This window comes from Dendrobates tinctorius, unplaced genomic scaffold, assembly GCF_039654945.1.
Source record: "Dendrobates tinctorius isolate UK_male_01 unplaced genomic scaffold, ASM3965494v1 ptg000172l, whole genome shotgun sequence".
NCBI classification, from domain to species: domain Eukaryota; kingdom Metazoa; phylum Chordata; class Amphibia; order Anura; family Dendrobatidae; genus Dendrobates; species Dendrobates tinctorius.
Window position 1 is genome coordinate 5316879 of NW_027361839.1, and position 15580 is coordinate 5332458.

Here is a 15580-nt window from a genome sequence, read left to right on the forward strand (position 1 = left end):
CGGGACAGGAGGCAGTGGGCCCGCCAAGGCCACGCCCCCCCCGCCGGCCGCAGACACCCCGGGCAGAGCAGTGACCCCTTGCGAGGCCACGCCCTCCCCAGGTGACGCGGGCACAGCGGGCGGGACAGCGGCCGAGGAGGACACGCCCCCCCGCATGCCGCAGCCTTTGCAGGCTGGGCAACACTCGGGGAGGCCACGCCCCCCTCACGGACTGTCACTGCGCCCCTGAACCCACCACTTGATGTTGGCAGGGCTGGCCACTCTCCCTCGTCGCCCAGCGGCGGCGGTGCCCCCAGCACGGACCCCTTTTTGGGTCTACGCGCCGGGGACCCCGCTCTTGCCACGGGCGCCGTCAGAGGAGCTACCAGCCCCTTGCATTTTTTTAGCTGCTGCTTCACAGCAGCCTCCACGCCCTTTCTAGGTCTCTGGACCCCCATAAGTGGACCAGACTTAACGGACCCGTGCGTGGGGGATCCAGAGACCCCAGCACTCACCGCTGGAGGTGCGGTCCTGGCTGTACCCGTGCTGAGCGCCAGGCCAGCCCCCCCTGCCACCGGGGACTGAGCCCGGACACCACTACTGCCAATACCGCCAGCGGCTGTTACACCACTGGCACCAGCACCGACCTCCATGTCGCTGCCTGAACCCTCACCACCAGATGTGACGGTAAGGTCCAGGCACACATCACTCTCCCCGCGCCCCCGCTGCGGACCCACCACAGGGCCCGAGCCGGGGTGGGCAGCGGGTTCCATACAGCGGGACAGAGGGGCCCCGGAAAGAGGGACAAACATAAGTTTGTCAGCCACGGTGTTTTTTGGCTTGCGCTTGTTTTTTTTCTTTTTCCTCTTTCCGGTTGCCCCGTCCTCAGGGCAGACCTCATCCCCAAAGAGCAGTGTGCCAAACCGCTCTGGGGACTCGATCTGCCTCACCTGTTGTAGGACGAGGCATCCCCCCTCACTACTACTGTCCCCACTTCCACCAGCCTCCCCCTCGCCCCCACTTTCCTCCGAGTAACTGGAGTCCTGTGGGAGAGCCACTTGCTCAGGGGCCACCCCGCTGCATGTTACCTGGGTGTTGTTGCTCACCAGGCCTTCAGGTGGGGCAGGCGTAGATGTTCCACCATCCTCCTCCTCCTCTTGGCCCTCCACCTGGCAGGGGCCTCCCGACCCCCCAGGAGACCCTCCGGTCATGGCTCTAAACCGGTCATCATTTTTCAGTTTCTCTGCAAAGGGGCAGCTCCCACTCAGGATAGCCGCTCGTATCTCCTCCAAGGCCCTGATAGCCCCCTTCAGCCTCTCCACCGTGGCGGAGACCTCAGCTCGTCTCGAGGCGGGGAGCCGGTTCTTAGCCACCGCTCGTGCTCCCCTTAACTCCTCCCGGAGTTTTCTCAGCTGTTTGGCGGCCTCCTCATATTCGCAGAGGTGCGCATGGATGCGGGAGGCGTAGATGGTAGATGGCTCTCCCTCAGCTCTGGAGCCCCAGATGTTGGGGGGCTCTGCCACTGCACCTCTGCTCTGGGCCGCCACTCCTCCGGGAGGAGCCGCCACGGTACCAGCTTCGGGGGGCCCGGTGTCCTGGGGCTCCTGGGTCCTGCGACCCCCTCTCTCTTGGCTCCGTCTCTTCCCCATCTCCCTGGGACTGGCTGGCTGCACCCTGGCCTCTGGATGGTGCTGAGGCCCCCCACCCCCAGCTGGCTTGCCGGAGGGTGGGAGCCAGGGGCACAGCCCCGGCGCTCAGTCCCAGGGAAAGTCCTCTTTCCTGGGAAGGGGGCAGATGGAAAGTCCTTGCAGGAAAAAACCTCCCTTCCCAGGAGCTTAGCAAGGCCCTAGCCTGCAGATGCTCAGCACAGATGCTCCTCCTCTTCCTGGGCGTGCTCTATCCTCCAGTCACCTCCAGAGCTGCAGTCACTATTCTGTTGTTACATCGTGTCTTATCATCCAGTCACCTCCAGAGCTGCAGTCACTATTCTGCTGTTACATTGTGTCTTATCCTCCAGTCACCTGCAGAGCTGCACTCACTATTCTGCTGTTACATCGTGTCTTATCCTCCAGTCACTATTCTGCTGTTACATTGTGTCTTATCCTCCAGTCACCTGCAGAGCTGCACTCACTATTCTGCTGTTACATCATGTCTTATCCTCCAGTCACTATTCTGATGTTACATCATGTCTTATCCTCCGGTCACCCCTGGAGTTGCGGTCACTGGACAGTCCTGCCGGCTGTGGTACCTGCTCTCTTGTGCGGCTTCTCCCTTACTATGGTTGATCACGTGCATCTGAGGGACGTCTGGGGCGAAGATCTGCACCTTAGCACCGGCACGACTCAGGTGAACCAAAATCCTGCAATACCGCAGAGTGAGCAATCAACGAGGAGCACATCGGAGGAAAAGCAAGGAGCACATCGGGGGACTCAACAAGGAGCACATCAGGGGGCACAGTGAGGAGCACATCGGGGGACTCAACAAGGAGCACATCGGGGGACTCAACAAGGAGCACATCGGGGGACTCAACAAGGAGCACATCAGGGGGACTCAACAAGGAGCACATCGGGGGACTCAACAAGGAGCACATCAGGGGGACTCAACAAGGAGCACATCGGGGGACTCAACAAGGAGCACATCGGGGGACTCAACAAGGAGCACATTGGAGGGCACAGTGAGGAGCACATGGGGGGCACAGCGAGGAGCATTGGGGGCTGTTTTGTCTCATGGTCCATCCCCTGGTAAATGGCGTCCATCCGCCTTGTTTTCCAAAAAATTATCCTCGGCTGAGAGAAATTATGATGTGGGTACTAGGGAACTTTTGTCGATTAAGTTGGCATTGAAGGAGTGGCGACATTGTGATTGGAGGGGGCAGTCCCTCCTATTCCTGTTATCATGGACCACAAGAACCTCTCATATCTTCAATCATCTCAACCCTAGACAAGCTGGTGGCCCTTGTGTTTTACTAGGTTCAATTTTGTGGTCACTTTCTGTACAGGAGTTAAAAACACCAAGGCTTATGCTTTGTCCTGGAGCTTCCCTGGTGGTGATAACCATGTGGACCCTGCCTCGATTAGAAGGGGGTTGTAACGATAATGTAAAATATCATGTATAACTTTTCCAAAACATTCCAAAATCTTCCATTCTCTACACTTTCTAGAAGGATGCATAGCTGCCCAGAGATAAACGACCCACCTTCCCTTTTTCCCCTTGTCACACATTGCAGCTTTGTCTTCTCCCTCTGCCTGACTGTAACGCGAAACTCCAGTGTGAGCTCCTTTCTGCTCTCCCCCCTCCCCTCCCAAAGGAATGTTAATTAGCCAGCAAAGAAGGTCCCATTGTCTCCAAAATGTGCAGCTACTCTCATAGACAATAATGAGAATCTAATCACTTGGTCATAGAACGCCGCCAGATTATGATAGAAATATGAAAATGACATATTGGAACGTGCTCCGATCGGGCATCACTACAGTGGTTCTTGCTAAATTCTAGCACCAACAGAACCAGAGAAATGGATTTCTCCTGAACAGAGCAGAATAGGCAGCTAGTGTTTGATGTCATCAGAAAGCTAATTTCAATAAAAGATGTATGATGGTTCTGCAGATATTCTGCTAGGTTTTTTCAAGCCCAGATATGATGGTTATAAGTTTTCAGAACCTAAATCTGTACTCTGAGAAAGGGGAGGGCGGTAGTAACTCAGCCCCTTTAGTGATGTCACAAGCCCAAAGGTACAAGGTATTTTCCCCTACCCCTCCCTCATTCTAGCTTGGGATGCTGTGGCAATAGGATCTCAAAGGCATGGTGACATCTGACTCCTCCCCCAGCCTGAGTGTCCATTTTCTGTTTTCATCCTACTTTTTATTTGTAATCTTATTGTACATATTTTAATTGTCTCCCATTGTAAAATCTTTTTATATCTCTGTAAACACTGCCTACTTTTGGAGTAAATATAACATTTATTAGATCCGTCTCCTTGCTCTGTGACGAATTCACGTGCCTATAATCTAATTACCCTACTAATTTTGGGTTTGCTTCTAACCCCTCTATTAATTTTAAATATTAATAAGAGAAATCGGAAGCTGGTGGCAGCGAAGTGTGTTCTGGCCAACTGGCAGTGACGCAAGGGGTTTTATAAGCTGATTTGTCTGGCTGCCGCCAGGACTAGTTATAATCCCCTCACTGCAGCGGCCTAATAACCAGGGCACAAGTAGCCCGTCCGGTGACTAATTATCCTATGTGTAGTTCCCTGACTAACCTGAGGGTAAGGGGGGGCGCTGTCAAGCTGCGAGTTCCAAAGTGGAACTGAAAAGTGGGATATACATAAATCCCAGCCGCTTGTAACATATTGTGGCAGCAGTGGCATAACTAAAATAAATCACTTTCATAAATTGTTAGGGCAAGACTAGCTTGCTGTTTTTCATCATAGTGTGGCAGCGGTGGGATAACTAAGATAAGCCCCCTGCACATGTGATAGCCGTGTATGGTCAAGGGTCATAAAAACCTCCCTTTCCGTGACGGGGTAGTCGTCTCGGCCTTGTACCCTGAACTGGAGGGTGTGATGTTGAAGGCTCAGTGTGACACCCAGGCCTCCTGCCCTTCAGGAAGGTTATTTGTACCATCTAATCTGCACCGCCAAGTAATTAAGGAACATTCACAACTCTGTGCTTGCTGGCCATCCAGGTGGTAAGGCAACTGTGGACCTCCTTTCTCGCCGGTTTTGGTAGCAGAGGTTGCATCGGGATGTGGTTGAACACGTATATGTAGTATCTGCACGCGTTCTACAGTATCGCATACTCGTCCGTCTGGTCCTCTTCTTCCACTATTTATTCCTAGTAGACCATGGACACACTTGTCCATGGATTTTATTACTGACCTACCGGTATCTGCAGGCAAGACTGTCGTTGTGGAGTTTCTGGATAGGTTCAGTAAGATGGTTCATTTTGTCTCATTATTGGCACTTTCGAATGCCATGACTCTTGCTCAGGTGTTTATAAATGAGATCATGAAGCTTCACGGGGTTCCCTCCAATGTGGTGTCAGATCAGGGGACCCAGTTTGTTTCCAAGTTCTGGAGGGCGTTCTGTTCTTGACTGGGGGTGCAGATGTCCCTTTCCTCTGTCTTCCATCCCCAGTCGAATGGACAGATCGAGCGCGTTAACCAGAATTTGGAGACACACCTCAGGTGTTTTGTCTCTAATAATCAGGAGGATTGGGCATTCTACTTATCGAAAACAGAATTTGCTATTAATAATCGTTGTCAGAAGTCTACCAGCAGGTCACCATTCTTTGGTGCACATGGTTTCCATCTACAGTTTGGTAATTTTAGTGGGGGAGGGACTTCAGGAATTCTGGAAGAGGAACGTTTTGTTTCGTCGCCCTCCTCAGTGTGGTGGGGGTCGGGTTCTGAGTAATTTGCAGATCATGGGAGACAGGTGCAAATGTATGACTGACAGGAAACACACGCCAGGTCTGGACCTGAATGTCAATGACTGTGTGTGGTTGTCTACAGGAATATCAGGTTGAAGGTTCCTTCCCATAAACCTTTTCGTCTTGAGTTACCCCAGGCTCTTAAAATCCACAATGTGTTCCACAGGTCTCTGCCCCCCTGCTGCTGCCCCCAACCATTGCTGATGGCAATTTGGAGTTCCAGATTTCGAGGATTGTTGATTCTCATCTCCAGTGTTGTTCCCTGCAGTACTTGGTGCACTGGAGGGGTTATGGTCCAGAGGAGAGGATGTGGGTTCCAGCATCAGAGGTGAATGCCCCTAGACTGATTTGTTCTTTCTATACCTCTCATCCTGAGAAACTGGGTCCCGAGTGTCCGGGCGCCACTCGTAGAAGGGGGGGTACAGTCATGGGTGTGTCAGGTGTGATAGACAGTTATCCTGGATCCGGCTGTAGATTAGCTCAAGCACCTCCTTGATTTTTGCATCTCTGCAATGGAGCGATATCCTCCCTCTAGGACCCAACAGTTACCTCCACCTTCTGCTGCTAATCACACACCTGTGCTGAATGTTTAAATACATTCAATTGCTGCAGCATGTTGCGGGTATTAGCTTTTACTTGCCTCAGTATTGTTGAAGGCTCTAGCAGTCAGTTAGTGTCTTCCATGAGGACCCTTGGAGGATTGCTGGCATGACATCTCGGTTGTCTTCTCAAGCAGGGATTGACTAGTGCTTACCCCGTCCCCTCCCTATGTAGGGCTTATCACTAGGGTCAGGCAGGGATTAGGTTCCTGCTCGGCGATAGGTGCCGAACCTATATAGGGACATTTAGGGCAGACGGTGATTTTAGATTTGCCTAGGGGTCTCTACTCCCCTCTATCCTAGTGTTTGGGCTCTCCCTCCCTCTTCCCTTTGTTGTGCACTTACTTATCCTTCACCCACCATGACAGCTAGGAGAGACAGTAACATCAGCTGAACAACGAGTAGCACATCGGGGAAACAATGAGGAGCACATCGGGGCAACAGCGAAAAGCACATCAGGGACAAAGTGTCGAACACAGTGGAGGAACGGTGAGTGTTATGAGCTCATTTCCGGGTTTGCCTCTGGCTTCTGGTGAGGGTTATGGAGCTGGCTGTGCTGACAGAGGAGTAGTGAGTTATCTATCTGGACTCCCTCTGTTGGTGAAGGGAGGTAATGAAGCTGATCTAAATGGACATACCGCACCCTGGACATGTCCCTATCCCCCGACTAAGAGTAGACTGATATGTCATGGACTTCTATACCCCTCACTGGACATGTCCCTATAGCCAGACTAAGAGGAGACTGATATGTCATGGACTCCTATACCCCACCCTGGACATGTCCCTATCCCCAGACTAAGAGGAGGCTGATATGTCATGGACTTCTATACCCCTCACTGGACATGTCCCTATCCCCCGACTAAGAGGCTGATATGTCATGGACTTCTATACCCCTCACTGGACATGTCCCTATCCCCAGACTATGAGAAGGATGATATGTCATGGACTTCTATACCCCTCACTGGACATGTCCCTATCCCCCGACTAAGAGGAGGCTGATATGTCAAGGACCTCTATAACCCACCCTGGACATGTCGCTATTTCCAGACTAAGAGGAGGCTGATATGTCATGGACTCCTATACCCCACCCTGGACATGTCCCTATCCCCAGATTAAGAGGAGTCTGATATGTAATGGACCTCTATACCCCACCCTGGACATGTCCCTATCCCCAGACTAAGAGGAGACTGATATGTCATGGACTCCTATACCCCACCCTGGACATGTCCCTATCCCCAGACTAAGAGGAGGCTGATATGTCATGGACTCCTATACCCCACCCTTGACATGTCCCTATCCTCAGACTGAGGCGAGTGATATGTCATGGACTCCTATACCCCTCACTGGACATGTCTTTATAGCCAGACTAAGAGGAGACTGATATGTCATGGACTCCTATACCCCACCCTGGACATGTCACTATCCCCAGACTAAGACGAGGCTGATATGTCATGGACTCCTATACCCACCCTGGACATGTCCCTTTCCCCAGACGAAGAGGAGACTGATATGTCATGGACCTCTACACCCCACCCTGGACATGTCCCTATCCACAGACTAAAAGAGAGACTGATATGTCATGGACTCCTATACCTCACCCTGGACATGTCCCTATCCCCAGACTAAGAGGAGACTGATATGTCATGGACTTCTATACCCCACCCTGGACATGTCCCTGTTCCCAGACTAAGAGGAGACTGATATGTCATGGACTCCTATACCCCACCCTGGACATGTCCCCATCCCTAGACTAAGAGGAGACTGATATGTCATGGACCTCTATACCCCACCATGGACATGTCCCTATCCCCCGACTAAGAAGAGGCTGATATTTCATGGACTTCTATACCCCTCACTGGACATGTCCCTATAGCCAGACTAAGAGAAGACTGATATGTCATGGACTCCTATACCCCACCCTGGACATGTCCCTTTCCCCAGACTAAGAGGAGACTGATATGTCATGGACTCATATACCCCTCACTGGACATGTCCCTATCCCCAGACTAAGAAGAGCCTGATATGTCAAGGACCTCTATACCCCACCCTGGATATGTCTCTATTCCCAGACTAAGAGGAGACTGATATGTCATGGACCTCTATACCCCACCCTGGACACGTCCCTATTCCCAGACTAAGAGGAGACTGATATGTCATGGACTCCTATACCACACCCTGAACATGTCCCTATCCCCAGACTAAGAGGAGACTGATATGTCATGGACTCCTATACCCCACCCTGGACATGTCCCTATCTCCAGACTAAGAGGAGTCTGATATGACATGGATGTCTATAACCCACCCTGGACATGTCCCTATCCCCAGACTAAGAGGAGCCTGATATGTCATGGACCTCTATACCCCACCCTGAACATGTCCCTATCCCCCGACTAAGAGGAGCCTGATATGTCATGCACTTCTATACCCCTCACTGGACATGTCCCTATAGCCAGACTAAGAGGAGGCTGATATGTCATGGACTTCTATACCCCAACCTGGACATGTCCCTATCCCCAGACTAAGAGGAAGCTGATATGTCATGGACTCCTATACCCCACCCTGGACATGTCCCTATCCCCAGACTAAGAGGCGACTGATATGACATGGACTCCTATACCCCTCACTGGACATGTCCCTATAGCCAGACTAAGAGGAGACTGATATGTCATGGACTCCTATACCCCACCCTGGACATGTCCCTATCCCCAGACTAAGAGGAGGCTGATATGTTATGGACTCCTATACCCCACCCTGGACATGTCCCTATCCCCAGACTAAGAGGAGAGTGATATGTCATGGACTTCTATACCCCACTCTGGACATGCCCCTATCCCAAGACTAAGAGGAGACTGATATGTCATTGTAATGTAAAATGTCTGTAAGGTATGACTTCTAGAATCTTCCCTTCCTCCACACGCAGCTATCTCCCTGCAGCTGTGAGACCTGAAACTTCAGTGTAGAATTCTTCTCTCCCCCTTATTCCTCCCCCTCCCTCCACAGCCAAGTGAAAGGATGTCTTTTGTTCTCAAACATGTGGCTTGAATTCAGCTACGGGAAGTATTAAAACAAGTCATATCGTGAAAACCATACACCACAGAGATAATAATCACATCTCTGCGCAGGCAACAAAACCAGCTTTCTAATCTCTAATTCTCACGGTTCTGACCCCTCCAGAAGCTGAGATATGGATTGCTCCCAAACGGAGTGTCTTAATTACGGCATGTTTGATGTTGTCTTATTGGGTACGATAAACTACAACCAATGATACCATATGGGTGTTTATAAGAGCTTCCCTCGTTAAGATATGGTTATTATAAGTTTTTAGATAAATTGCAACTTAGAGAGTAGGGGGGTTGAACCTCACCAGACCGCCCCTTTTGTGAGGTCACAAACCCAAAGGGATAAGGTATTCCCTCCCAAAATTCATTAGTTGAAGCTGGAGTTTTGATGTTGACAAGACGTGCAGATGTCCGGGGATGTGTGGTTGGCTGACCCTCCCCCTAGCACATGGTCTGCCTAATACCAACTAAGCACATGTAAGTGTTACTCTTTGTTTTAATCCTTGTTATTTTGATATTTGCAATGTACATATTTAATGTCTCCACTTTGTAACAACTTTTATCTGTGTAATCACTGCCCACCGTTTTGGGAATAAATGATAAAATTATCAGTTTGTCTCCATGCTCTAAGAAACGAACTATGCGCCTTTTTTAGATAATCGCTACTAATTTGGGTGGTTTGCCACGGACCCTCTTAATTAACTCTTTGATTAAGTGAATCGTGGCTGGTGGCAGCGTGGTGTGTTCGGTTGGTTGGGGTAGTTGGCAGTACGGAAGGGTCTTATATGCTGAATGAGTGTCAGGATGACCAAAGCATTGATAATTCCCTTACTGCAGTAGTCTAATTGCCCGTGCACAACAAGCAGCCCATCCGGTGACTAATTATCCTAGGTGCAGTTCCCTGACTGACCTGAGGGTAAGGGGGGCGCCGGAGAGCTGCGAGTTCCAAAGTGGAACTGAGAAAGTGGGATATACATAAATCCCCGCAGTTCTTGGAAGGTTGTTAGCAGTGGTGGGGCATCCAAAATAACCCCCTGCGGTAAATTGTTAGAGCAAGATTAGCTTGCTGTATATGTTTGTCACATGGTACCAGTGGCAGGATAACTAAGATAAGCCCCCACTGTGCCTGTGATAGCAGTGTGCCAGCAGTGCGTCGCATCCCTCCGTCTACTGACATACCCGTGTCAGTGGTGGGATCGTGACATATTGGTGGCACAGGGTGGGTGCGCTTTCGTCATCACAATTTGGTGGCAGAGCGGTGGGATTATCATAGAGCATTAGTGATTTGGTTTGAGCAATCATTCCTGCGGGAATTCTGCATCATAGGTTTTGGAGAACAGACTCAGTGGTTACTAGTCCTGACATTTTTGTGTACGTGCGAGCATTCCCTCCCCTCTCTTTGTTTTTCTTTTCAATCTTTTATTTGTCAACCATGGCTACGATGGGAGCAGAGTGGTATAAGCATCAAAGGAAAGACGCTCTTATTGCCCTCTGCGAGGTGTGGCGGATCGACACCACGAACAAAAACAAAGCCCAACTGATCGCGGCTCTGGTGCAACGGGAAAACGACCAGAGCCCAGCGAACGCAGAAGCGAGCTCAAGTAACAATGGGGCTGCAGCAGAGGCTCCACTCCTGAGCGCTGGCTCCACATACCATCCGGGTAGATTGGACCCCTACCTGCAAGCGGCCTTGGACGAACTCCCAGCCGAAGACAGTGAGGGACGGGTGAGGCTGATCCAGCAATATCGCCAGGAGGCCCGAGCCGAAAGAGAGGCTGAACGAGAGGCTGAGAGAGCCGAGCTCCAAGCGCAGAGGGCCATGAGCTGGAGATGCTCCAGCGGGGGTGGAATGCCCCCACAGCCCGAAGCAGTGAGCCCAGCAGTGTCCAGAGTCCTAAACCCCGGCCAGAGCATTTTCCCGTGATGGAAAAGGACGGGGACTTGGACACGTTTCTGCGAGCCTTTGAGAAAGCCTGCAGACAGTACTAGCTGCCTAGCGGACAATGGGCCAAGTACTTGACCCCAGGGCTAAAAGGCAAAGCTCTGGAGGCGTTTGCTTCTCTTCTGCCAGAAGACGATGACTATGACACCATAAAGCAGGCCCTGATCGCTAAATACCGGCTGACACCTGTGGTATACCGAAAGAAGTTCCGGAACCTCCAACGTGGCCCACACGATAGTTATAGCGATGTGGTGCAAGGACTCAGGACCCACTTTGACCAGTGGATCCATGGACTGTCCGTTGATTCCTTTGAGCTGCTACGGAACCTGATGATCAAAGACCAGTTCCTGCATCTCTGCCCAGCTGAGGACCGACAGTTAATCCTGGACCGCAAACCAACGAACGCGGACAAAGCGGCGCAGATCACCGACAACTATGAGGTCAACCGTAAGCCAGAGACGCGGAGGACAGTCACCACCAGCTGGAGAGGGGGTAAGCCTGCAACCAACCCCAGTGCCCCAGCTATCCGACCCTCCGGAGGCCCTGTCCCTGTTGCCAACACCAGGCCTATTATTGACAGTCGCAAGTGTTACAACTGCGATCGGACTGGTCACCTCCGTTTCACCTGTCCGGAAAAGCCGAAGACACCCCCAGCCAAGGCCCCTGAGTCCAACGCCTCTGTACTTTTGGTGGGAGGTGTGGTTTGGAGGATTGACGACAACGTTCAACCCATCCAGGTGGGGGCCCATCTTGCTACAGGCCTCAAGGACACTGGGGCTGAACGAACCCTCATCCGTCCTGGACTGGCGGCCCCTGAAGAGTTTGTTGAGGGGAAAACCCTGACTGTCACCAGGATCGGGGGTACCCGCTGTCCCTTGCCAGTGACCCGGGTATTCCTTGATTGGGGTGCTGGAAGCGGGGTGAGGGAAGTGGGAGTGTCTGAAAACCTGCCCACTGGTGTTTTATTGGGGACTGACTTGGGGAGGATGGTTGCATACTACGTCCCTGACACCCCTCCCCAATCTGATAATAAGGGTAACGTTAACCCTGATGATGATGATGATGATGGAAAACTGAATGTGTTACCTGCTAACGACTTGATGAGTAATGATGCAACTAACAACCATTCTTTCCCCAGGAATGATGCTGATGGTGATGTAAATGTACCAAAGACACCTGATAACCATTCTTTTCCTGGGAATGATGATGATGTATCTGTGCCGACTGAACCTGTTAACCATTTCTTTGAAACGGTAGATGTGTCCACAGGTACCGAAGTGCTCAGCCCCGTCACTCTGCGGAGTGAGACGGCTGAGGAACCCCTGGCAGGAGCAAGCAACGGTGTTCAAGGAAATGGGGAGGTGCATGGGAACCATGAGGAAGGTAATGCCATGCAACTGACCAGTGCCACTGAGGAAGGTAACTGGCCCATAAGTAGCACTGCTCTTGAAGTGTTGGGGCTGGATGGGGAGGTGGGGCCCATAGCAGCACCGACTGGTGGGTCTGTAGAAATCCCCAGGGAGACAGCATACGTAGCAGCTGTCACATGCAGTCAGAGTGCCCAGATCGCAGGTAGCGCCCTATCTTCTGGACCCTCTTCTGCTACAGGGGAGACTGAACCAGAGGTGAACCCAGAGCAGGTTCCAGAGGGTCCCAGACAGGAAGGGTCCCTGACGTCACTTCTGGCAGCCTCCAGCAAGGAGTTCCAGGCTGCTCTGCACTCAGATGCCAGCCTGGAGAAATTGAGACATCTCGCTGAGACGCCCACCTACGAGTCTGATAAGGAGAGGGTGTTCTGGGAACGAGGAAGATTGTACCGGGAGACAGTACCCGGAGATGCCCAAAAGGAGTGGTTGAGGGAAAGACAGCTGGTCGTCCCCCATCAGTTCAGAACTGAGTTGTTGCGGATTGCCCATGAAATTCCACTTGCTGGACACTTGGGGATCAGCAAAACCAAGGCACGGCTGTCTCAACACTTCTATTGGCCCAAGATGGAGACAGATGTAACACAATACTGCCGCTCCTGTGACACCTGTCAAAAAGTGGGTAAAGCGGGGCCTGCTCTTAAGGCTCCCCTTATCCCTTTTGCCAGTGATAGAGGAGCCTTTCCAGAGAATCGCGGTGGACATTGTAGGCCCGCTGGCTGTCCTCAGCAGCTCTGGAAAGCGATACATTCTCACTGTGGTAGACTACGCTACCCGCTACCCAGAGGCAGTAGCTCTGTCTTCAACCAGGGCAGATAAGGTGGCTGACGCACTGGTGACCATCTTTTCAAGGGTAGGATTTCCCAGGGAGATGCTTACCGATCAAGGGACCCAATTCATGTCTCGCCTAATGGAGGCTCTCTGTAAGAAAATGCAGGTGAAGCACCTGGTATCAAGTGCGTATCACCCACAGACTAATGGTTTGTGTGAACGCTTCAACGGTACCCTCAAACAGATGCTCCGCGTGCAGGTTGAGACCCAAGGGCGCGACTGGGAGCGGTACCTCCCACACCTGCTGTTCGCTTACAGAGAAGTTCTGAAGGTCTCGACGGGGTTCCCCCACTTCGAGCTCCTGTATGGCACACGAGTCCGGGGACCCCTTGGGTTGATAAGAGAATCCTGGGAAGATGAGCCAAACCCCACAGAAGTGTCCATCGTGGATTATGTCATGCGCTTCCGTGACAAGATGCAGACCTTGACGCAGTTGGTGCATGACAACATGACGCAGGCTCAGGCTGACCAGAAGCACTGTGTTACACCGCTCCGCCATACTCACCCGGCCTCCGCTCCCACGCCGCAGTCGCCCTCCGCTCCCACGCCGCAGCCTTTCTCCACCCGACGGCCGCGGCGGTCACCTGAGACAGGTCCGCGACCGATGCCTTCCCTGCATGCTATGCGCATGCGCCATAGGCCGCGGCCGCGCCTCCTTCCTGCTTCCTATGCTCCGGCTGTCCCCTAACCCGGAAGCACCTGTGGACCAATGGCTGACCAGACGGGGCCATATCAGGCTGCTTCCCCCTGATCGTTGTGTTTCCTGACACTCTGGCCTCGCTCCGTCGTGCACACACTGCTGCTGCAAGTTCCTGTCTCGGCTGCTCCTCACAGCAGCTTCTCAGTCCCGCTACCCGTGTTCCTGGTTGCCTACTCCAGTCCCGCCTTGTGTTCCTGCCGACCTACTCCAGTCCTGCCTTGTGTTCCTGCCGACCTACTCCAGTCCTGCCTTGTGTTCCTGCCGACCCACTCCAGTCCTGCCTTGTGTTCCTGCCGACCTACTCCAGTCCTGCCTTGTGTTCCTGCCGACCTACTCCAGTCCTGCCTTCAGTGTTCCTGTCGTCCTACTCCAGTCCTGCCTTCAGTGTTCCTGTCGTCCTACTCCAGTCCTGCCTTGTGTTCCTGCCGACCTACTCCAGTCCTGCCTTCAGTGTTCCTGTCGTCCTACTCCAGCCCTGCCTTGTGTTCCTGCCGTCCTACTCCAGTCCTGTCTTCAGTGCTCCTGCCGTCCAACTCCAGTCTCAGTCTTACTCCGGTCCATCCTGAGCCGCCCCTCTCGGTACCGGCTACTGTGGTACTCGAACCCCTGGGCCTGCTTCTAACGGTCCCTGTATAGGGGTCGGTTCCACCTGGCAGCTCGCCCGGGGCCCCTCGGTGCCACGGTCCAGAGGGTCCACTCTCGGAGTTCCCGCTCCTGACCACCCGCGCTAACAGTACGATCAGGCCATGGACTCCGCCGGTACTACGGCTGCTACCCAGAAAGAGTTGCTATTCCTACGGGAGAATCAGGGGCGCATTATGTCAATCATGAAGTCGATGGACACCCGTTTGTCGGCCTTACAGGTGGCCGATCCTGGAAATGCCACTCAGCTGGCCAGTCTCCAACAGGAGCTGGGTCAGCAGCAAGATACTCAAACCCACATTTTGTCCTACATGGCCTCCTTTGATAGTCGCTTGTCGGCCCTCCAGGCTGCCGCTGCAGTGCCGACACCTCCCACTGCGTCTACTGCTCCTCCGACGCCCCGCCTCGCCAAGCCGCCTCGTTTCACTGGGGATCCCAAGCTCTGTAGGGGGTTCTTAAATCAGTGTAGTCTCCACTTTGAATGGCTGCCGCAGCAATACCCCTCGGACCGGGCCAAAGTGGCCTTCATCATGTCCCATCTGGAGGGAGAGGCCCTTTCTTGGGTAAACCCGCTCTGGGAACGTGACGACCCGGTCGTTTCGAGTCTCCCGGTTTTCCTGGATACGTTTCATAAGGTTTTCGATGAGCCGGGCCGGTTAGCCTCTCTCACTGAGTCACTCTTTAACTTACACCAGGGCTCTCTCACGGTCGGACAGTACGCTATTCGCTTTTGCACTATTTCCTCCGAGCTCGGCTGGAATAACGCAGCTTTGGTGGGGGCATTCTGGCGCGGTCTTTCTAGTAAAATAAAGGATGAACTCGCAGGTCGAGATACCCCGTCCACCTTAGAGGACCTTATCTCGCTGGCTACCCGCATTGACCTGCGCTTCCTGGAGCGCGCTCGGGAGTCAGTGAGAGACAGGCGCTCCTCCAGGTCAGTTTCTCCTTTCACTCAGTCGGCCAGCTCTCGTTCAGTCG

General features: G+C 52.8%; 1 protein-coding gene across 3 annotated transcripts in view; it reads right to left on the minus strand.

Moving 5' to 3' along the window:
• LOC141053909 (glutamine amidotransferase-like class 1 domain-containing protein 3, mitochondrial) overlaps nt 1–15580 on the minus strand; it is a 137822-nt gene that overhangs the window by 60512 nt on the left and 61730 nt on the right. For all 3 annotated transcript variants that reach the window (XM_073551077.1, XM_073551076.1, XM_073551078.1), the window contains one exon: nt 2228–2338. In XM_073551077.1, the coding sequence (XP_073407178.1) occupies nt 2228–2338 (111 nt within the window). The remainder of the gene's footprint in view (nt 1–2227; nt 2339–15580) is intronic.